At 46.5% G+C, this 24,005-nt stretch overlaps 1 protein-coding gene across 1 annotated transcript; it reads left to right on the forward strand.

Moving 5' to 3' along the window:
* Window positions 1–1,249: 1,249 nt before the first annotated feature.
* On the forward strand, window positions 1,250–18,421 carry LOC135814056 (protein FAM91A1-like). Its single transcript, XM_065327113.1, has 22 exons — window positions 1,250–1,612; window positions 3,554–3,635; window positions 4,027–4,097; window positions 4,811–4,949; window positions 5,258–5,322; window positions 5,512–5,634; window positions 5,875–5,965; window positions 6,719–6,781; window positions 7,007–7,113; window positions 7,323–7,361; window positions 9,192–9,307; window positions 9,805–9,959; window positions 10,432–10,559; window positions 11,011–11,097; window positions 12,281–12,428; window positions 12,789–12,861; window positions 13,900–14,212; window positions 14,783–14,861; window positions 15,647–16,125; window positions 16,457–16,488; window positions 16,790–16,859; window positions 17,671–18,421. Exons 1-22 carry the CDS (start codon window positions 1,535–1,537, stop codon window positions 17,815–17,817), a joined length of 2,685 nt encoding a protein of 894 aa, XP_065183185.1. The 5' UTR covers window positions 1,250–1,534; the 3' UTR covers window positions 17,818–18,421.
* Window positions 18,422–24,005: the final 5,584 nt, after the last annotated feature.

Consider the following 24,005-nt stretch of genomic DNA (forward strand, 5'->3'; position numbering starts at 1 on the left):
ACTTTTTCGCCCAGAAGTGCCCAGAATGCAGGATTTTGCACCCTAATTTCAAAAATTTCCCGCGGGGACACCCCCAGACCCCCTCCAACCGGACCACCTCCAACGGCGGTGCTATGCGCTTGGTTTTGGCAAAATAATAATAATATCCCCGGAGTCTTCAGTGCCTATCCGCACCCGAAAATTGGCTCAGCGGCTGTGTGCTGGTCAAACAGACCCGGGGCCAAGTCACCATCATGTGCCAGCAAGATTGCACAGCCCGCCGCATAGCCCAAGGCTATCACCGGGCGTGACGTGTCCTGATGTGAGAGCTTTCCAACTTGTTGTGTGTTGTGTGTGTACATGTAGCTCCTAGTGCCGGCCAGCCCGGCAAAACCCACTAGGACCTGAAAACTTTGACTTCCACCAGTTATTAAACAATGGTGTGCAACTCCGGCACCTATGCTCCGTAGCGAAAACACTCCCAAGACAAAGCACGGTTTTTGTTTAGTTCATCACGAATCATACGGGGAGAATCCGTCAGCCCGTCTAGTGGAGGTTCAGGGCCAAATCACCCGATCACCATAATAATATTATGAATGTCCCGGCATCATGCGCCTTAGAGTGATAATATTATTATCACTCTAAGGCGCATGATGCCGGGACATTCATGTGTCTTTCACCGATTTTTTTGACAAGCGGCACAACAGAAATAAATTACCTTTGTGATAATTAACATATTATGTTAATAAAATGACCATGGGAGCCGGTGTGAGATGCAGCAAATGTGAGCCACACTATGATCCGAAGTTACCGGTACATGTATACGCGTCGTAAACAAAAAAACTGCACCATATGTCCACTTTCTCCCGGAGTTGCAGCACACTCAGGTTATGTAGACCTACCCTGTCATGTTGTAACCAGCAAGATCACTTCACCACATGCACATGATCGCATAATTTTGATTCATGGCTTATCAACTGTGCAAAGAATCAGAAGGAAAAGGACGAAATACCCCCAAAGGGGTATCTACTGTACGCTTGTACTTGGTGTGCTGACACCCTTCCAGGTCCACGCCACAGCGCCACAGTACAGACCAGTTACACGATGTAGTAATATAACAACCACTGCTGTTCAGGCGGGGCCGGGGGGGGGGGGGGGATCTACTCCTTTCGTGTCAGGTCCCCGCAAACCTTCCCAACATCCAGACGTATCTACAAAAACTGTCAAGGGGAAAGCTAGATCGTGACTCCAAGTAATTTTTAGTGAGTGCATGATTGTACGCTAAGTACACAGGACTCCTCGCATGGCCAGTTCAGGAAGGTCACTTCTTTGTTGGGGAGTGATCTCACGTCGTTGACGTCTACTGAGACTGAGTTTGATTTGCTCATGTTCTCTGACTTGAAAGTGCGCATCTCTATGCGGCACTCATACTGCTCCAAATGTCGGAACTAGCTTTCGCCATTCTGTAATCAGTGGTAATTGTAGGTCACAGACGAATGAGTCTAGAATTTTTTATAACTTGGATGTCAGTGCAGAATTGTAAATTGTCCAGCTCATGGCGCTGAGTGGCGATGTCGAATTTCACATTCGACAGAACTACCCTTACAGTAAACTCCCAGAAGCTGTCAAGAAGGTAATGTTCACGTCTGAGTGAAGACTTCATTCTATTCTTTCCAGATTTTTGGAGACTTATTCGAAATGTACATTTATGAAGAATTTTATGTGATACATGTAATTCAAATTTGGGTAGAAATTCAAACAGTTTATTTTTAAGTGTGTCCACACGCAAGATCTATGCTATTAGAGAGTTTCAGATCCATTTGTGCAAATATAACCCGCACATTTTGTAGTCAACGTTTCAGAACTTTCTGTGAAGGACCAGAAAACCTTTGGAGATTCAAATATCTAGACTAGCAAGAAATTTGAGTTTCTGGCTTTTGAATAAAACCAATTTGATCAGGACTGGCGGAAGCCGTTTTTGATTGGCCCGGCCACACCCTAGCCTTTCATACTCTGTGTATGATGTAAAGGGTATATACATGACTTCTCAGCAGTAAACACACCTTGGACGATTGGTGGCCAAAAAGTTGGTCCGGCCGTGGCCTGACCAACCGCACCGGTTTCGTCCGGCCTGTTCATAACCATCGGGAACTTTAACAGAACCTGCGCTGCTTTGAACATAATCTGCGTCAAAACGTACACAGAAATTCGAATTAGCGCAACTGGATGCTACACCAATGGTCCTTATGCCCGTTGTGCAGATGTGCGAAATCCCATAGGTGTGTGTACATGCCTGGTTGAGTGTTCATTGTGTGCGTATTTGACCAATTCAGCCCAGATAATCAAGGGAAGACCATTTTTTTCTTTTCCAGCTTCATCAGTTTGGATAGAGCTATTGACCTACTAGATCTCCTAAAAAAAGTCGTATGAAATGCCTTCAGGGCACGGTTCGTAGTGGAAATAGCAGTAAACACAATACGGTCCTGCACATTACACACCCAACCGGGTCTAAACGATTCTAGACTCTATTGAGCACGGATCAGAAGCTCTCTATTATTAAGGAAACAGTTTACTAAGTCCACCTCGAATTTAGTCAATCGAGAGGTTTAGAGGTTCGTGGTGGTCTGGCCAAAACAAATTAAGAGGTTTAGCGACTCATAAACAATTACATAACAAGTGCACTACAAATGCAACTGGTAATGAACCCCTCAAGCACATTGAAAACCTCCAGTCATTTGGGGCTGACCCGGGATGCAAAAATAAGTCGGAGACTGGTTTTGTACTTCAATATCCTAATGAAATTGTATCCAGACAGTGCAGGGATATTCGTTACGATTCCATCACAGTAAAACCAATGCAGTTCTGTATCATACTGGTCCATGCTCTAGGTACACCATACATGTTTGTCGTTGTATATTTAGGACCCTGTTGTAGCGTAGAATTCATAGCCTCCATAACCTGATGATTGGGATTTAACGTGAAGTTCTGAGTCGCAACACAGCTACAGCTACAGCTCTCTCTCTCTCTCTCTCTCTCTCTCTCTCTCTCTCTCTATCTATCTCTATCTCTATCTCTCTCTCTCTCTATCTATCTATCTATCTCTATCTCTCGACATATAGAACATCGTCATTTTCTCTGTGCTGCGCTGATGAGTCCACTAAGGACGAAACAGCATGCTGTCCGCAGATTGAACATCTAGAACATATAGAACATAGCTATCGCCACCACATACCGTAATGTCGCGTATAAAAAGCTGGTGCTTACGGCCGTATAAGCCGGGGTTCAAATCATCCTTCTATTCAAGTTATGCTTCTATTCAAAACATGCTTCTACGTCAACATCATCAGTCTGCACTGTGCAGTGCATACTGCCATGCATGTACTTGCACATGTAACTTTGCAGAGGGCGGCTTCTATTCAAATCGTGCTTCTGTGTCACGGCGCGCTTCGAAAAATCGGCTTCTATTCGAGTCATGCTTCTATACAGGTCATGCTTGTATACGCGGCATTACAGTATTCCATTGCTGTGTGTTTCTAAGCCGTGTGTCATGTGTATGCCATCATCCGTGTTGTAGGCACTAGGCACCCAGCGAGAATGGGAGAAGTCAGTGTTCAAGTACAGCGTTCAGAACCAGCTTCGCTGGCGAGGAAATATTGGTAAGTCTGCTGTACTCTTGCATAGCCTGGTGAGCTGGGGGGGGGGGGGGGCTTCTAAAACTTTATTCTTTTGGGAGTGTTTTTCTACGGGGTTCGTCGATGGTGAAGCTGTACGTCACATGGTGTCTTGTTAACGTTGTGCATTCCCTGCCTGTTTTTACTGTTTAGTAAGCAGTAGGGTACTAATAGATTGTGCAGCATGTCTTGGCTGTGCGCCAGTATTGGCTTCCTACTGTCTTCCGCTCCTGTCGCAAAAAGCGTATGGGGTGGCAATAGGGGACGTAACTGGCGGCGGCCCTGAGAACAGACTCTCCGTCCCGTACCATGGGATACGTGACATTTCTAATGAAAGGTCTTCTGTTGCTTTGTCTCTCTCTTTGCTTCGCTCCAGTGCGCAGTGTACAGAAAGATGAGAAGCGCTACTATGAGCTGTTGATCCAGCACAGTCGAGAGCATCTAATGGTATGTGTTGCGTTGGCTTATTGACTTGTTGACTTATTCAGATGCTTTGGGAAATTGCGTGACTCGAAGGGTGATTGGTGTGGAGGGTGTCAGTACAGTTTTCACTCTTTCCAGTCTGCTAAATATATTCTCTAGTGTACATGGCATAGCACTATGGAATGCAAGTACATATACCGGCAAGAAGACATAACCCCCAAGACTGTGCAACTCCAGCTTTGGGGTCTGCGATGCAGAACTTCACATCACGTGACAAACCCGTGCACATTATTTGCACCCTGTGCATGACAGATACAGGGTTGGACGCAGCCCTGTTTTGGGTTCAACTCTCTGCTGGTCACGTTGCACTGTCTGCCAACGTAACCTTTTGAAGCATGTCACATGATGTGAAATTCCCCCCCCCCCCCCCCCCCCCCGCCGTCGCAGCACTGTATAGAGGTTGAGGTTGAATTCTTTATTCTCACGATGGCACCATCGCCAATAAGAGATAGGTTGTGCAGGTCATTGCATACTCTGGGCTTATTTACTCTTTGTGGGGGTAATCCGACTTGACTTTATTACGCGTTAGTTCTTTGTCTTTGCATTCTTCTGTACATGCTTTCTAGCCGCCTTACGACCTGAATATTTTATTACTTTCAATTTGCACCATGAAACTCCTTGTGAGATTCTGTTCTTTTTTTGTCGTCTCCTTCTTGTTTCGCTTTGTTGTGATGTAGCTCTTTCCGTATCATTTGTCGGATGTGCTGATTCGTAAGATGCGCTTCACACCGTTCACCTACTACTTGCAAATCATGCATGACATCATGAGTGCGGAGAAGAGCTATGACTCGTTGCCCAACTTCACCGCTGCGGACGGTAGGTTTCCAGGCCTGTGTGTGTGTGTGTGTGTGTTGGGGGGGGGGGGGGGAGCACACAGTATAAAAAGGCCGTGGCTGTGCAGCTATCACTCCTTGTTTAGGTTTCTGCTAACAGTTACATTCAAATATTTCTTCTGGGTTTAGATTCTCGACTGCTCCAGTGTTTTAATATTGGAATATTAATTTCAATTCAAGGTGCTTCGAAGTCGGAGTGCATCTTGTGATCTAATATTTCCCATCCTACTTTCTGACCAATCCCCTCCCCTCATCTCTCTCTCTCCCTTTCTCTCTTTCTTTGCCTCTTAGGTGTTCGGTTACTTGGCATTGGCCGTAACCAGTATATAGAGCTGATGAACCAGTGCCGATCAAAGGTAAGGAGGACTTGGTTTGGTTTGTCCGTGTCACTACGAAGCAGTCGCTTTGCCTTGGCGATCTTCTGGTCTCTTTTTGATTGATTCATGTCGATGTCAACATCTGTCTTCAATGTTTTTTTTGTTTCCGATCATGCACTGTTTGCAATTTCCTAAGAATCTAGTTGTTTTGCTGCCTTCGTGCTGTAGGGTAAATTATTTCGTCGTGGCAAGCCCATCACCCAGCTACTACCCAGCCGACCTGTGAAGGAGCAGCGCATTGAGAGCTGGTGGGTGGTGTTTATCGGCTCTATCATGGAGGAGGATGTCAAGGTTGGTTGGTGTTCTTGGCTGCTGTGCTCTTCCTAACTACTAGTATACTGGTCTGTCATTGAATGTGTAACAGTGTTACTCAGTCCCTGAGCTGTGAATGTGAATGGAGCTCGTAGCAGAGCCTTTGAGCCTGGTGTCTATGACAGAATCTCATGCATAGTTGGAAAGAAAGCAGGACTGCATATTGTACACTTGGTGTGTTTTCATCCCCTTGGTGATGTTCTTGTTTGTCACCTTCAGATGTGCTCCCAGGATGAAGTGAAGGTAATTGACTCCATTATCGATGTCGGTCCACGCGTAGCTGGTCACATGGATCGTGAAGTCATACTGAGTAAGTCTGCTGTGTTGCTATCAGGTGGGAAGTGACTGGCCGTTATGCTAGCTGTGTTATTCTGGTTGTGTTATGCTGGCCGTGTTATGCTGGCCGTTATGCTAGCTGTGTTATTTCGTGTGACCCCTCACAAGCATGTTGTGTTGGCCTTGCGTGAGAATGAGGGTAATCATTCCCTCTGCCAACGCATGTGTGCACTTCACATCCACTTACAGTCGCATACAGGCTATCCAAACTTTGCCCACCCTAACATGTGGATCTACCCACCCACTGACCTGTATGATGTGAGCCGATTATGCCTTACTGTGTCCCAGAGTTTGAATCTTTCCCACCTGCCTGTGCAATTGTGGGTGCAATGCAGTCAAGGGTTCATATACCAGCATGCTTCTCATGCTTCTACCGTAGTAAGAAATGGTGATGATGCTGTACTACACACTGTGTCATTGGCCTTTACACTCTAGGCTGTGCAAGACTACGGAAATTATAACCTACAGCTTGATTGGTCTGTCTCTCTTTTCTCTCTCTCTCTCTCTCTCTCTCTCTCTCTCTCTCTCTCTCTCTCTCTCTCTCTCTCTCTCTCTCTCTCTCTCTCTCTCTCTCTCTCTCTCTCTCTCTCTCTCTCTCTCTCTCTCTCTCTCTCTCTCTCTCTCTCTCTCTCTCTCTCTCTCTCTCTCTCTCTCTCTCTCTCTCTCTCGCACACTCACTCACTCTCTCTCTATGTGTGTGTGTGTGTTGTTGCTGTTGTGCTTGCAGCTCTTTACAACCGTGGTCTGATCTACTTTGATGTACCGCTGGAGGATAGCGATCACATTCAAGGTATTTCTCCTCAACCCGTGGCTCGTTGGATTGTCTGGCTATTTTGTTCTCTTAGTCTATGCAACTTGGATATGAGTGGTCCTCTCGTTGATGGTCTTCGCATGGTCATAGTTGTGTCTGATAGTAAGTGTAACCTGTACACATGCTGATGTTGTAACTTACACCGTCTTCCTGTCTCCCTTGCTCAGATTTTATTCTTGTTTGTGTTTGTTTGTGTGTGTGTAGTTCCTCCGCTGGAAGGCTTTGTGATGAATCGTGTGCAGGGCGATTACTTTGAGACTCTTCTCTACAAGATCTTTGTGTCTATCGATGAGAACACGAGCATAGCAGAGGTAAGTCAACATAAATATAGACTACGCGCATGTCTAATGATGCAAGGAGAAATCCTTCAACCTGTTTAAAGACATTGGAATTGTTTATACTGCTTGCAACAGCTCTGGCATGCTTCTCCCTACCCGTGATGCACACCGCTTGTATGCGTGCTCGTGTAATTATATCTTTTTTTTTCTTGACTTGACGTTGTCTGGTTTGACCTGTGCAGCTATCATCAGTGCTGCAAATTGACTTACAACTGGTCAAGGTGAGTCTTCTGCAGCTCAAAGTTATACTATTGCTAGTATTTTGAAGTATTACTACAGGTACATGTGTAGTGCAATGCATGGATCCTCCACAGGTACATGTGTAGTGCAATGCATGGATCGTCCACAGGTACATGTGTAGTGCAATGCATGGATCGTCCACAGGTACATGTGTAGTGCAATGCATGGATCGTCCACAGGTACATGTGTAGTGCAATGCATGGATCCTCCACAGGTACATGTGTAGTGCAATGCATGGATCGTCCACAGGTACATGTGTAGTGCAATGCATGGATCCTCCACAGGTACATGTGTAGTGCAATGCATGGATCCTCCCTGCACTTTAATAGGTGTGTTTACTTTAAAGTATTCCGTTCAGATTGTGACGACGGGGAAACTACACGTTTTCAAAAACCTGTCTTCCATTAGTGACTGTGGCTATGATGTCCTGAGCAGAGGCCACCTTACACAGCATGCAGATGTATGCACAATGAACATCGCTGTGTTTGCTTGGTCCTGTGATTCCTGTGTCTGCTGCACTCATAGTGTGTGATAGTGACATTTCTCAATCAGTTGTAAAGTAAAGTGCTAAGTACACGTAAGTTCGCACGTCCGCGTTACAACCGGCTATATAACTGAGTTTTATACCATGGTACGGTACGGAGGGCCTGTTTTCAGCCAATCAGCGCTCGTCTAGCCATGGTTATATAGGCCAGTATAAATCCCGCGCGGGATTTATATAGAATATAAATCCCGGTGCACGGTACGTACGCTAGGGCACTGCCACCGTACATGTTCACTGCCTGAAATCGAAAGGCAGTGAACTAATTAACTTGTACGGCGGTAGTACTCCAGCGCACGGACCATACATAAACAGACACAACGGACACCACATGCACGTGTACACTCCACACAGAACGGCACACTGACGAGGAACAGTACACCATGGTACACAAAAGAGGAATGACCTGGAATTCGTCTACAGAGTATTCTGTTATACTGAATCTGAGGATAAAGAACGTCGAATAACCACGAAGTATCCCGAATGGGTCAGCAATGTACATTGTACTTCGAAGAGTTGAAGATCATCAACAGACTGTCTCCTTCGTAAATAAGTTTATAATGCCAGTGTACATGTACATGTACTTCAACCCGATTGGAAAAGGCTACAATAGATTGGATTGAAATGTGATACAAAACAGTGCATGCAAATGCATCTACTTGCAAGCAAAACTGATTATAAGATGCCGCATGTGAAAATCAGCACTGTACCATAATTATAGTAACACTTACTCCCAAAGAGTCTGTAATCTAACTAGTGACGGTAGTTTGATTCAACGACAAACTCCAGCACCGCAGCAATTCAGTCGACTTCCGCACCGCTCACGACTCAAGACAAGATCATGAAGATGCTACAATATGCACTGGTACTGAAAGGAAATCTTATGCCACGGAGGAATCTCCTTCTGACCTTGCTCGACCATTCTTTCAACTGACAACTGATAACCATCAGAAGATGTTCATGTACTGCATGATGTAGGAGATCTCCAAATAGGTTCGTTGTTCTGGAAATGCGTAGGGGTACCTGGCATAAGTAGGATATGACCCTCGTAGTCGGGTTATACCGTACCCTCATATAAATCCCTCCTGCTATCGCAGTCGGGATTTATATTCAGCCGGTATAACCCTCTGACTCGGGTTATATCCTCTACGTCTAACACGGCCAGCTTTTGTGTTTCTAAAGAAGTGCCTCTTTTTCTTCTTCTTTTTTTCCACATGTAGTCTTGGTGTTTCGCTCTTTCAACCATCTTGTTTTGTGTCTTGTGTCACAGAATGCAGTGTCTGTGTTCATTCGGTTGGGCTTTGCCAAGAAGCTCAGTGCTGGAGTAAGCCACGAGTCATTGCACCCAACATGGCGTACCTACATGGCCGAGAGTGGAAAGAAAGTGTACGTATCACTGATACTTGTACTTGTACTGCTCATTTCTCAAGTTCCTGTATTAGAATAAGGCACACGGTGATAAATGATGGCATGAGCGAAGCCACGTCAATAGGGTATTAGCGGGGGGGGATCTGCAACTCTTGGAGATAAAATAACTACAGTGGCCATAGCGAATACTGGTGTACTATACATGTCATTAGTGTTCTGTCTACTGTAACTCTGAGTACCTCGCGTGGTTGAGAAGTGCTAAAAGTGCAGTAGCTCCACTCCTCCTATTGGTATAATCTTACACTCGATTGCTGAGCATTGCTCTTTATCACACGTCTGTGTGGTGGCGTGACTGTGCTGCTGTCTTTCACAGTGTCTCTCGCCTCTACCCAACCCAGCCCTTCTGCAGTCGTAGTAGTGTTGTTCTTTTCAGCAGCCTCTAATTGGTGAAGCGAGAAGAGCTGGCATAGCTGTTAACATAGTTCTTGTGCTGTTTATGTGCTTCTCCTCTGTAGGGCGACTGGTCCATCACTTCTGGACCCTGTTCCAGTGGCAATTGCTGCTGACAAGGCGTCTGGAGAGTTAATTCCTCTTATCGACTTTGATGGCCCCGCAGAAGGGTCAGGGTCCGTATCCCCTACTACTACACTGCCCAAGCCAATAACAAAAAGTGAGTATAATTACTAGCAGACACTGTGTAGAACTCACAACACATGCGCCAATGACAACGTGTCTTGTTAGATTTACAAGTCAGTGTCTGCCGCGCTAGATATTCCCACCTAGCTCTTTCATAACTGTGTTCTGCAAGGTGCGTTGCTTTCTTTGAACAACCCTGCTCCATTCCTCTCGAGTCTCCAGGAATTTTTCTTGGTGCAGCTTGCATTTCTAATAATTTTCTTCACTGCTGTTGTAAGCAACTTGCACAATTCAGTTTCTGGTGCCAAAGGAGTTGACGTGAACCTTTCCAAGTACATTGTACAGGCGTTCAGCATCAATGGTGGAAGTCTTCTGAACCCCAACAAGCTGCCCATTGCCTTCTGTAGGTTATAGTGACTTATTGATGCCTGACACAAGTTCTTTTCTTCTGTCTGTCTGTATGTGTGCATGTCCGGCTGTACGTGTGTTTGTACGTGTTGTCGTAGTGATGTCAGATCATGATCCTCTGACCGGCTCTCCATCACTGCCAGCTGCTGGGGGCAGACGAAAACGGATTGGCTTTCTGTTTGACTCCACACTCACAGCATTCCTGATGATGGGCAATTTGTCACAGGTAGGGCTTGGCTCCAGCTTATCTTGTCTGTGTGTCTGTGTGTGTGTGCGGGTTGTCCTTGTGTGCAGTTACTTCGAAGTACTGTTACCCTGATTGTGTTGTATAAAGTTCAAGTATACATTGAATAATTTTGAAATCGTGGATATTTTGCCGCAATGTCCTTTAGTACATGTATTCCAGTTTGTGTGGTACTGTACATGTGTCTTGGGTGTTTAGTGTGTATGTGAGTTTTCGTGTCAACTTGACTCGTAGTCCGCCAGGTGTCAGTGCTAGATCATGGGACAGTGCAGATGGACTGCATAGAGTCATAGTGTTATTGTGAAACTAGTCCTAGGTGCACATCTGTGTGGTACATCCAGCCGTGCTTGTCAACCTGTGGCTTGTGTTGTGTGTGTGTGTGTGTGTGTGTGTGTGTGTGTGTGTGTGTGTGTGTGTGCGCGTGTGTGTGCAGGGTCTGAAAAGCCATGCGGTGACTATGTTTGAAGTTGGCAAGCTGGCCAATGAATCCATGACTAGCTTCCTGGCAGAGCTTGACAAGGTAGGTGTACTCGTAGACGTGCATGCCAACATCACTGGGTGTAGGCATGGTTTGTTTCATGGTGCAGGTGTGCGTGTCATTGTAAACTGCCATGAATGCTTGTGTGGAGGTGGATAAGGTCTACCGTTTTTGCGTGCTGTTTTTCTTATTTAAGTTGCGCCTCATGGTTTTCAGTACTGAAACATCTGCAGCTAAATGTGGCTGACGGTCATTATGCATGCGGTACATTCTCTGAGTAAGGGTGAATGGATCATTGCACTCAGTGACCATTCATGACACCCTTCATGTTTGCAGTACATGCACTGGAACCGCCTCTGGCTATGCTGATATTATATTAGACCTGTCGACAAGGATGGGGTGTGTTGTTGGTAATAGCAGGGGTACATACGCAAACATGTGCAACTCAACAGTCTCTCAACCCAGGACCGAATTCTCCATGACATCAATCTGTCACGGCCATTTGGCACACTGGTGCGATCATGCAAAGCAAGAGATCCTGCAGTGCAAATGGCAAATGACCCCGGATAAGGAGACCACCTGGTAACAGAGACCACGTTTTGAAGGTCCCTTGAGCGGTCGTCTTAGACAGGTTTCACTGTATATCCACTGGATATCCATACTACGAGCAAGTGCATGCCGGTATATGCGAGCATAAAGGACCTCTCGTTCTGCCAAACAGCGACGGTTCGCATATAAGCACATGCGCTTTTGTACAAGGAAGTATGTGTACCGTAATTCCGCGCATAGAAGCCCATGGGCTTATAATATTATGTGAAATAGTGCAGTTTGGGGATAAAATAAACCGTAAAACATGTTTGTTTTTTAGCCCATGGGCCAATATTCCGAATTTTGAAGGTTCACGAAAAAGTACAAGTCCGTGGCCATAGTGGGTCTACCATACTCTACTGGTAAACTACACTGACCTGCCGTACCATGGTAGGAAGAGTCCATTTTGTGAAAAATTCTACTTGACATGCGAGTTGCATTTGTGTCTGTTTATTAGCCCATGGGCTTATATCCGGATATAGGCCCGTGGGCTTATATGCGCGGAATTACGGTATACAGTAAGTCCATCGTAGCTCAAGATGGGAGTTACTAATGTACTCTTGGTAATCGGTATAGTTGAAGTCTTCTACACCGTGTCTCATACTTACAAATCAGGGTTGTCTTGTGTGTTCTGCAGGTGGATGAGACGAGTACATCAGAAGGTGCCGAAGGGGAAGCCCAGCGCTATTTCGACCACGCCATCACGCTGCGGCATACACTACACTTCCTGCGCTTCAACGAGCGAATGTCCGTTGGTGAGGCCAGCGATGGAGGAGCTGGTGTGGGTGAGTTTAACACTGAATCGCGCGCGCGCGTGTGTGTGTGTGTGTGTCTCTCTCTCTCTCTCTTTCTCTCTCTCTCAGACACACACACACACACACACACACACACACACACACACCGACACACACACACACACACACACTACAGAGAATGTACTGTACTTGATCGAGTACACTGTGTCCATGATGCCGTCAGGACTTCATGGTGCAGCCTTCCTGCCAGAAAAAAAGATCATGTCGGGCAAGCGTGCATTTCCACCTGTACTGCACGTGTGCCTCACCCGTCATTTTACCATTTCCTGTGTGTGATAGATTATCTTCAGTCTGGCGTTAATTGTGCTTTTTGGCCTGTTTGTGCGCTAGATTTGCTTCGATGCGAGAGCCTCAACAGTCTGGATGCAGCCTCCTGTAGTCGTCTGCTCAACAAGAACTACAGGTAAGTTGTCAGCTGGGTGTACGCAGTGTACTTGTAATGGAAACACTCACGTCACGTTGTACCACTCTACCATAGGATGCTGCTCTTCCATTTTGCACACAGGGTGGCCTAGTAGAAGAAAATCTGTCTCTACTGAGAGTTTTTGCTTTGCGCAATCATCAGCGACTGATGCTCGGCAGATTACACAGTGGACAATATCCCACAAAGAAAGTAATACCCCATGACTCCTTAGTGGGGACAGTGGTGCATGAATGCTCTTTCATATCATACTTTATTATTCGTGTTTCTTTTATCCAAAGCTGGTGCTGCTTTGTGGCTTTAATGTTGACGCACACACGTGGCAAAGATTTACACCTGTTCATTCTAATGCCTGGTTCACACTAGGCCGATTTTCCGGCCGATACGGACTTGTACGAAAAATCCTCAAGATCGGGGCGAAAATTGCCTGTTGTGGACGGTTTTGTCGTACAGGTTTCCGACAGATCTGCGGCGATTTTCTTATCGCACTAGTTTTCGGCCAAGTATCAACTGGTCGATATTTAGCCGAAAAGCCGGCCGATGTTTAGTGCTTGCACGTGATGGAGCAGGCATCGGGCCAATCATTGTAGGCTTTTCACCATGACAGCGGAGAGCGTCGGTGCAGACCGTGAACTGGCTGCACTGGATCGCTACTACAACTATAGACGCTAGCCTTTTCACGCATTTGGCCTTGTAGCTTGTGTAAAGACTATCTCATTTCCGCTGTCTAGCGTCTACTGCGGTCTAGCGCGGCTGTGTACTACGTGTACGTGTGTAACAGACAAGCCTACAACTATAGTACAAGCCAAATTGGCCACCGTTGTGTGTGAACAGCTAGTCCGACTCATCCGACACAGTCGGTCGATTTCTTGTCGGAGTCGGTGTGGGAGCATCGGCCGGAAAATCGGCCAAGTGTGAACCAGGCATAACTCTTAAGTATTAATGTCTTGTCATCTGAGAGGTGTTGCTCCACTGCGTTCAAACTGCCCTCTATGGATTTCCCTTATCTGTTGTGTGCAGTTTACTGGTTTCCATGGCACCGCTGAGTCATGAGATACGCCCGGTGAGCAGCGTTCGACCCGTCCACTTTGGCCCGGTAATTGCGGAAGTCTCCTCCGTCTGGTTCAAGCTCTGGCTCTACAAAGAGCTGAAGGCCGGACCACCGTCGTTGCTGCTGGTGCGTGGCACACGTCTGCGCCGCTTACCCACCATCTTCCAGGCGTATCACTACTTGATCATCACCACCTGGGGTCATGATCCCAGCGTTGTGACCGCTAGCAATGTACTGCTGGCCCTCAATGATGCCTTGGCACATTCCGCCGTCTTGCTGCAGGTAGGTTACAGTTAATTAGCATGCTGCTGGTTTCGGCACCATCCAATGCGGTATCACCTGCATTCGGCTGTGTTGCCATATGTCTTACAGTCAACTTCGCTAATCACGACTGCGGATATAGCGACAATTCGCGAATAACGACAGAATTTCCATGCCCAGAGCAAAGTCCCAGCTAACTGTAATACATATAATGAGACTTCGGGTATAAGGACACTTTCCGATGCCCCGCAGAGTGTCGTTATACGCAAAGTTGAGTGTACATGTATAGTATAGGCAACAAGAAGAGCAGGGAAAACGTGTTATGACTCTTAACGTGTCACGCGCACACAGGCGATCATCAGACAATGATCTGATACATTGTTTGTGTATCGTATAGGCCATTGATGCTTGATGACAGCGGGCTTCTCCAGCTTTGAAAGTACAAGCTTGTATCACAAACTGCCTCCTTATGATCCATGTAGCTGTGAAATAGAGGTTTTATCGCGAACCATCTCCTTGCATTTAGGATTGGTGTACTTATGACATGATGAGATATTATATTTCCTTCCCATGGCTTGTTCTGCTATGTAGGGATATGGCTCTCAGCAAGAAGGTGATGTTATCCATGTGCCATTTCCGCTTGGCGAGAAGGAGTTATCCGATACTCAACGTAAGGGCATAATAATACTAGGGAGGTTTCGCTCTACGGAATTACGTATGAACTGCACGGAAATTTCATACGTAAAAATCAGAGCTGTTGGGTTTCGCTCTACGTGATTTCTCCACAACTGCTCAATATGCGTTGTTGCTTTGGAGACGCGTTGGCTGCATGCGCCTACTGCATGCATGCACCATGAACTGAAACCGCGTTTTCCACGATATTTTGCACGTGGTGTACGGTGTGTGTACCTTGTGTTTCGCGCGGCTTGAATGTTGCCATGGACAAATGCGGACAATGCGGAAAAAATATTTCAAAAAGTCCTACGGAGGACCCAACGTAGGAAAGAGCTTTCCTACGGAAATCCGTAGAGAGATTTACGTATGAAAGTTGCGCTCCCCGGCGCGTACGACATACGGATTTTCATACGTAATTACGTAGAGCGAAACCTCCCTACTATCCACTCCCCCCTCCCCCCTCCCTTATCACTATCCCGGATCGGTTCGATGAGAGAGAGAGAGAGAGAGAGAGAGAGAGAGAGAGAGAGAGAGAGAGAGAGAGAGAGAGAGAGAGAGAGAGAGCGTCTGGATATGTGCAATGTGACATTATGGCTAGATTCAGCAGTTCACATTTTGCGGAGAAATTTCTTTTCAAATATTCGACAGGCAGCAGTATTGTCCTCGGTGTGAGCATAGTACATGTTCCCATGGTGATAGAAAACATAGTACAACATGTACAATCATGTACTAGTAATATTGCATGCTCTCTTTGCTTTGTGTGTTCATGTGCTCATGTAGCTTTCAGCCGCGCTACACCATGGTGTCACCCGGCTGTGCGCCTTGCTGCCAAGTCCATAGATCTGCAGCATAGCTGTGGCTTCATCACCATCCTACACACTGGCCGCAATAGGTGTGGCGCAGCTGAAGGTGTCAAGACCAGCAGTAGCCATAGCAACATTCAAATATCCATGATGTCACGGCAACAGTTTATTTCGCAGCCACGCACCATCTCCGCTCAGAGTCAGGGTTTTGGTAGTGGAGACAGTAGCCTAGTTGAAAAGTCGATCAGTGTTGATGATCTGCTCTCCATGGATACAACTGATTCTGGTGGCCATACCGGCGATGGCGGCGCCGCCCCTAGTCCTGCGGCTGTGTCAGCCGCTTCACCTGCACCACCTGCACCACCAGCAGACAAGGAGGCAGACTGGGTGCCACTCGACCTATGTTTTGGTGTTCCGCTCTTTGACGACACCTTGAACAAACAAATCTTGGAAAGGGTAAGGATTACCACACAGGAACTACATGTATCTTGAAAGCTACTACAAGTACTTGAAATTTCCGCCAATCAAACTGTGTTTATCAGAAGAGAATTCTGGGCGGTTTTGTGTGGAGAAATTTCTAGGATTGATGCCAAGAATTATTTCACATCCCAGTTCTTTCCCCACACATGTTCGATACACGCGACTGCAATGTATGACTTATTTGTTCTCATGTGCTGACAGCATCACTGTGTGCTTCCTCTTAGTACAGAAAGCATTCTGCTTTTCTTCTTCCGCAAGGGATTCATTCCATTGTGTTCTCTGTGCATTTTTTGGTGTGTTTTGGCAGATGGTAACTCATCAGCTATGCGCTGATCAGAGGTGAGTGCTGCAGTGTGGTGCAATGTGGTGCAGTGTGGTGTGTAGCGCAGTGTAGTTTTTGTACAGTAAAGTTTGGACTCCTGAATAAGTTGGCACCCTACAGCCCTGCAATGTATACCTGTGTTTGTGGGTATGGGGCTGCTTAGCGACTGTCGCTGGCTGGCTTACAGCATTGGGATTTCATTGAGCAGCACGGCGGTATCTTTCCAGCGAGGAGACAGAGGACATTGATTTTCGATTGTATCACTAGATTTGACGAGATTGCGGCTGCCTTGCCTCTTTGTATTGCTTGACTGCTCAGCTTGGAGGAGCTTCTGAAGTCCAGCAGGCGTCTTTCACTCAGCCTTCTTCATTTCATTGGACTGAATCAGGTAAGTACTAGGTAGTGATCTACTGTGGTCAAAAGTCTTAGTACGTTGTTCAGTAGGTCATTGTAGATCTGCTGCGGTCTCACTTCTGGAATGTTAGATTTTGCGTACTCACTGCTCAGGAGCGATACTGGAGAGGTAGGGAGGCTTTGAGAGGCAGTGTAGTCATTGTGAGTTAGGCCAGCACCCTAACAAACTAGTACAAGTGAAATATCCCATTCATGTACACTACAACAATACAACACCAGATTTGTTAATCCTGCACAATATAATTATGTCACATGAATTGTCCATTCAGGAAGTGATATAATTATGTCACATGAATTGTCCATTCAGGAAGTGGTGGACATCACACAACTGCATTGTAAATAAAAAAATAAAAAAGGTTGACAAACCCCCTTTTATTCACATGAATTGTGCTGGATTAGATAGGGACCATTGTAGTTGCAGAGCCAGCTAGTAATTTACTTCCGCCATCCGGCTACACTAACTAGTGCATTGAGTGAGCAGCAACTGACTGTAGCAATTGTGAAATTTAAGAAAAAATGGAGGTTGTCAACTGACATTACAATGATGCAGTTGCGTGAAACCTCCCCTAGCCTTCAACGTCACCAGGTTACTACAGTACAGTTAGTTTGAGGTCGGTGCCTGTACTGTCAATAAACACACTTCCACGTTGGATTTGCCAGCCCGTCGTGAAGTGGGACACTGCGTTACTATGCATGACTTCCAATATGGCTTGTTTGTTTGACTGCTGTCAGTGCTGATAATTATTGCTGCTGCTGCTTTTTCATTTTGTCCATGTGTTGTGTAGGACTTACCAGTTGGTCAGGACATTCACAATGACACCACCCTGCCAAGCAGCAGCAGCAGCACCACTGTTGTTGCTGATCACGACATTCCACTGCCGACACGGCCGCTCATGTTTGCTGCTGGCAAGCTGGCAGCATACAAGCACTAGAGGAAATTGCCACCACCACCTCTGCTGCTGCTTGCCTCTGTTGTTGCTGTTTCTGGTGGTAATTGAGTTTTGGTCTATTTGTAGCACACAGGAGGGGTAAGTTTGCCATTTTCCTTTTCACCCAACTGTATTGATATTGCGTGTAAATTGCTGGCCAATGCACCGAAGTTTGTTTTCCACTTTCATTGCTCTGTAATATAGCTACCCAAGCCCCCCCCCCCATCTATTCATGTTATCACCATCCCCTCATTGAAATGATACAAGAAACATGTACCAGGAGGGTCCAGCTTCGATCCTCTGATCTTCCAACCTGCTCCACCGTTGTATAATTCCCTGCCCCCTAAATAGCAGTCTATTGTGTACATACTCGTGTTTTTTTGCTCACTTTTGCTACTGGTATGTTGTACATACTGCCTCGAACTGCTCGTGGTACCCAGACATTCTTGTCCTGTCCATCCTGCCCCTGTCCAGGGGGGGATGTTCTGGCCTTATATTTTTTAATTATTTCTTTGTTGACAGCTCTCATGCCCATATATAGCATAAGTTTATTCAGATTTTCATTTCACCGGAAAAGTTTTTATTCCAAAATTTGGTCTCTCCATGACGTCAGGAGGAAAGCAAGGTGGGAAATGTTTCTCGAACTGCATCTGTACCACCACGAGTAACGGCGTTTTTCACCTCACAAAATTTCACCAATTGTGTAGTCTTCGGGGTGCTGAGTCGAATGGTCTTGGTCCGAGAAAGCTGTGATCCTACTTGAATCCCAATCGAAACTGGGTGACTGCGCCCTACTAGATGGGGATTTGTATGCAAAATGTCACTAAAAGCGCCATTTCGTTCTTATAAAAGCACGGATGACCGCAATTGGCCCATATGTTGTAGTCTTTTGGACGCCGAGTCGATTGGTTTTGGTCCTAAAAGGCTGTGATGCAGCGTTCGGCCCTTATTCTCAATCGAACGTGGTTGAACAAGCGGTCCCGTGCTCCTGGGTGCCCAAATCACCTGGTCACCACGCCAGCAGGCGACAACTTTCACACCAAGGTTCAACTCGAGTGACAGGACTGCACCCAAAAAAGGTCAAACAGGCTAGTAAGTTGTACCCTGCAGGCACGGTGACCAGGTGACTGGTGTACGCAGGAGCACTGACCGCTTGTTCAACCATGTTCGATTGGGAATAAAGGAGGAACGCTGCATCGCAGCCTTTTCGGACCAAAACCAGCCGACTCAGCGTCCAAAAGACTACAACATATGGGCCAGTCGCGGTCATCCGTGCTTTTATAAGAACGAAATGGTGCTTTTAGTGACATTTTGCATACAAATCCCCATCTAGTAGGGCGCAGTCACCCAGTTTCGGTGGAAGTGCGTGAGTTCGATTGGGATTCAAGTAGGAAGGGAGCGTCTCAGCTTTCTCGGACCAAGACCATTCGACTCAGCACCCCGAAGACTACAACTGGTGAAATTTTGATTTTTGCCTTAACTTCCCCTTTAACGGTACGTTGAAGCGGCCATGTGAACTGGTGCGAGATACAATGATGACCCACTACACATACATGTACCAAAAAATAACTTCACCATGAGACAATTCCCCCAGAGTTTCACCCTCCACTCTTGGTTCGTCTTATCCCTGTTTGCCCACTACCCACTATAACATACCTTTCCAGTTTCCATCCCTTTTTTTCTCTTTCCTAGTACACCGACCAGTGGATTTGAACCAGCCACTCAAACTGTGCATTGCCACAATACTGTATAGCAGGAAATTTTCGGACGGAATTTATTTTCGTACGATTTCGTACACGCCCTCTTTTGTACTAAAATTTAATTAATTCCGTACTAAAATTTGTTCCTGTGAAGTTATAATTATGTACACTATACATGCGTACCGCAAGCAAACAAGTGCATTTAGCATGCATGCACCACTGTACGAAAATAAAATCCATACGAAATGTCGAAATTCGGCTCTGTCCGAAAATATTTCCGTCCGAAAATTTCCTGCTATACAGTACCTACAAGCTAGCAATACACACCATACAATACAGAGATACGTGCACTAACATACCGGTAACTCTCTAACTGGGCTTACCTAACCAACTACGGCCAATCCTGCTGAATGAATTCTTCACGTGTTAGATTGTAACAAGAAAGTCTGGAAAAAGTGAGCATAGCAAGACTCCACAGTTCACACTACCTTTGGGGGTGTATGATTAGATGCCGGTGCAAAACAGCTCTGGAATGGACACCGTGCACTGTTCGATTTGTACTGTTTTTGCACCAGTGCATGCACTTGGAGCATGCTTGTTCTGACCAGGAAGTAATAACATTGTATTGTAATACTCCCTGGTTCTGGCTGCGATCCTGGATCGGAAACAACCAGAGAAGTGCACATGAATTCTCATGCTCGTAGCTGGCGTTTGGCCCTCCTCCGAAACATGGACCGGTTTACCTACCATGCAGTCCATGAAGTAGTTTTCTGCCAAAGAACATCACATTGGCCATTCTGTTCTACCTCAATGCTCTATCGGTAAAAATCGTCTTGTACGCTAAATGATTTCAAGGCCAACATGAGGCTCGTGTTCTAATAACTGCTAATTCTTTATCGAGGTTTGTTTCTCTTTGCCTCCAGTAATGTGTAATATTTAGTTTTTTTGCTTTGTTTTTGTTTACTGCCATGGCTGGCTACCGAGATGAAAATGTGGTGCTTGTTTTTGTTCATATTTTAGCAGTGCTTATGGGGACATGTGCCGCTCATAATTTTTTTTAAAGAACGCATCTTTTGTTCAAGGAAATACGACCTGTGCTTTTAGAATCTTATCACTACAGGGTTTGCCCACAAGGAAACCTGTATAGTCAAGCACAAACACACTTCACAAATGCAGACCCATTCATTGCATGGTGGTATGTACTTGAAGTAGTAAAAGCATCTGGCTGTGGGCACAGTTGAAGCCAGATTTTTTCAACTACACCTCAGTGTGTAACTTAGGATGGTGGCTAAGTGTCTGCATTCCCTACTGGCAGGTACGGGTACAATTGAATCGTCTTTATCAGCCACACCTCTCAGCATCAGACGGCGATGCAAGTCACCTTATTTGATGGGGACGACCAATTGAATTGCATTTGGCGTCACCATTTCTTCTATTAGCAGAACATGGATACAAGTAGCAAAAACATACCCATGAAAACTCACCCAAAGAGACTGAAAGAGTGCAGACTGGTGTACCAAAGTGCTTGTAACTAGGTTTTGGTATGCGGACAACTGATTGCGGTCACAGTGGGTAAACACAATGTGCACTGTACGGTCTTCTGTCTTATACGTTATAACGCACAGCCACAGTGATTGCATCAGGGTGCTGAGAAGTCAGTCACGGTTCATGATCAGGTTCATTCCTAGTCAATTGTTTTTTAAACCCACCAATAAGCAGATTCCCATCGGTTTGAAATAGACTGTAGTTACTTAGGACCTAGGCACTACATTGTAATGCAGTGAAGGTTCACTTCAAACAAGTGCCCAGCAAAACGTGATATGCTATAGAGATTGTGCGATTTAGTCATAATTTTATGACCTGCATGGAATGGTAAAACTTTGGCAAGCTCTGGGTTTGTCACACCTTACAAGTGAGCACAGGCTTGCCACTCAACATAAAAGCATAATTATGCGTGTGTTGTTGTACTTTATTTCGCATCACAAACAGGCAACTATGCCTTCTTACATGTGTGCGACTATGTGAAGAAAACACTATGCAATGAATGGAATGGAATGATTGTTGACTAGCAAAGGGTGTCATGATTGATAATGCTATGTGTGACTAAGTCATTTGAATAACCTATACGCTGATCTTTTTCGTCAACCACCACACCACAGCTGCACTCTCCAGCCGACCTCGCGATCGCTCGACACTCTGCCACAGCACACCATTAGCAGGCGACACATCCGTTGGTACTCAATTCCTTCATAAAGCTGGGGGGTGGATGGAGTGCACGACCCAGGGGCCTATCGCGTTGCTACTTGCTATGCTGTGCTGTCTATCGAATTCAAACCTGGTTATTAGCACTGTCAACTCATGATCACGTCTGTAGTCTGTACAGCATCCCCAGTTTAGTTTTCACAGAGTGCTTTGCACATGGTTCTTTTGCTTAGCCCTATTCTCCGTGCCACAGGTGCGCACATTATGCCCACCCCTTCGGTACAAAAGGGTGATTTTCACGTCTCAGCCATTCTACAATGTTTACCAAGTTCACTGACAAGAGTGTTATACTCGAAATAGCTGTATGAAGGAATTGAGTAAACCAATGGATGTGTCGCTTGCTGGTGGTGTGCTGTGGCAGCGTCGTGTCGAGGTCGGCCGGATTACCCCTTACAATTATATACTGAACACTGGCAGTAAATCATTATTCATGTAGCTATGCAAAAGTCGCTACTTCAGTGAGTGAGTTCAATTATGCCCCCCCCCCCCCCCCATCGATTCATGAATGGATCAATTCCCCCGCTATTCACATCGCCCCATGTGAATAGGGCGAATGGATTCCAAATCGATTCCAGAGCTCATGACATGAAATCGAACCGCGAGATTCCATTCATGAATCGATTCAAGTGCATAATCGAACGCAGCCAGTAACTCTGGCGCTAGCCAGGGTCCACACAGCTTTATTTATGTACAGTACCATGCACTACCTGCAACCCCCCCCCCCCCCCATCATAGCTACCATGCATGCAATATGTAGTCTCCCTTACCACGTCAAAGTCTTTCACACTATTAGTAGTGACTGTTGTTGCATGTCCGTGATCAGGCACACGCTGGGGGTGATCAGGCACACGCTGGGGGTGATGTTGCCAACACTGAATAAGCCAGTCATGCAACAGATCACCGAGCTTGGCATGGACTGCAGAAGTCACAACATGGAAGAGACTTCTGCATTCAAACCAGGGGCGTAGGAGGGGGTTTGGAAGTGGTACGACGGAAGATCGGCGCGGCTGAAGGCCGTGGTGGAGGGGGTCTGGGGGACCTCCCCCGGGAAAATTTTGTAAAAAAGACACAAAATCCTGCGTTCTGGGAACTTCTGGCACACTTCTGGCGCAGTGTGCAGTCGAGTCGAGTACAGTACTCAGTACGACTGCAGATGCATGGCAGATCTACGAGTATGAGTCTAGAAAAAGGTCAAAGTCTGATGCGTCCATACACACATACATACACACACACACACACACACACACACACACACACACACACACACACACACACACACACACACACACACACACACACACTACTACTACTACTGTAGCTTGGTTGCCACAAGGGCCACACCACTCCGAAAGGAGCCAGAGTCATTGTCAGGAGCAGAAACGGAGATGACGACTCAGGTCACTCTGTCGACGGAACTGACGGCTGCAGCGAGAACAGCGAACACCATACGACGCTCTATCAGACTTGGTTGCTCGATGGCCACGGTCGCACTTGTGACGTCTGAAACCAGGCACTGACTTGAACTGCCGATTGCATGTCACACACAAGAGAGAAGCTGGGACGTTGAGCGGAATAGGTGATGCCGGCGCGGACGCTTCCGATGGTTCCAGGGGCAAACAATGATGTACACGCAAGCCACCACGAGAGTGAAACCACCTCCTGCATGTACCACACTGCACAGCACCACGCTGTTCCTGGATGTGGAGACTTCGTTCTGCGCTACACTTGTGTCTTGCTTTGTCACCTGGCCGACGAAACGAACGGTGGCAGATAAGACAATCCACCCGTTGAGATTGGTCATGGGAAGGACCGCCGAGGCTCGGCCCAACGGCAGACACCCGCCAGGCAGATCGATCCTGAGCAATCCCATACCAAGCTAGATGTTCAATGCCGATGTGCCGAAGATCAGACGAAATCACATCCCTCCAGCGACGACGGGGACCACACGCAGGCCGACACACACACACACACACACACACACACACTTGTACTTACTTGTACTTGCTCACTGCCAAAACTGGTCACGTGGGTCTCCCCGGGAGAGGGGAGAGAGACTCAAAAGGAATCTTGGAAAGATGACTCAATTGGCCATTGAACCACCCAACGGCCGGCACCCCCTGAAATCCCCAAACTAGGGTGGACTTGAAATGATCCCACTTATGGGCTCACCACACCTCAGTAAGTGGGTGAGGACAAGGTGCAGAAAAATGATTGACGGCATCAGGGTAT

Source organism: Sycon ciliatum, chromosome 4 (assembly GCF_964019385.1).
Source record: "Sycon ciliatum chromosome 4, ocSycCili1.1, whole genome shotgun sequence".
Taxonomy (NCBI): domain Eukaryota; kingdom Metazoa; phylum Porifera; class Calcarea; order Leucosolenida; family Sycettidae; genus Sycon; species Sycon ciliatum.

Excerpts from the sequence above, each read along its gene's own strand:
- LOC135814056 (XM_065327113.1), top strand. The coding sequence starts at position 1,535 with ATGGCGCTGAGTGGCGATGTCGAATTTCACATTCGACAGAACTACCCT. Across the intron at positions 5,635-5,874 it reads TCATGGAGGAGGATGTCAAG|ATGTGCTCCCAGGATGAAGT; the intron begins GTTGGTTGGTGT and ends TGTCACCTTCAG. Across the intron at positions 7,362-9,191 it reads TTGACTTACAACTGGTCAAG|AATGCAGTGTCTGTGTTCAT; the intron begins GTGAGTCTTCTG and ends CTTGTGTCACAG.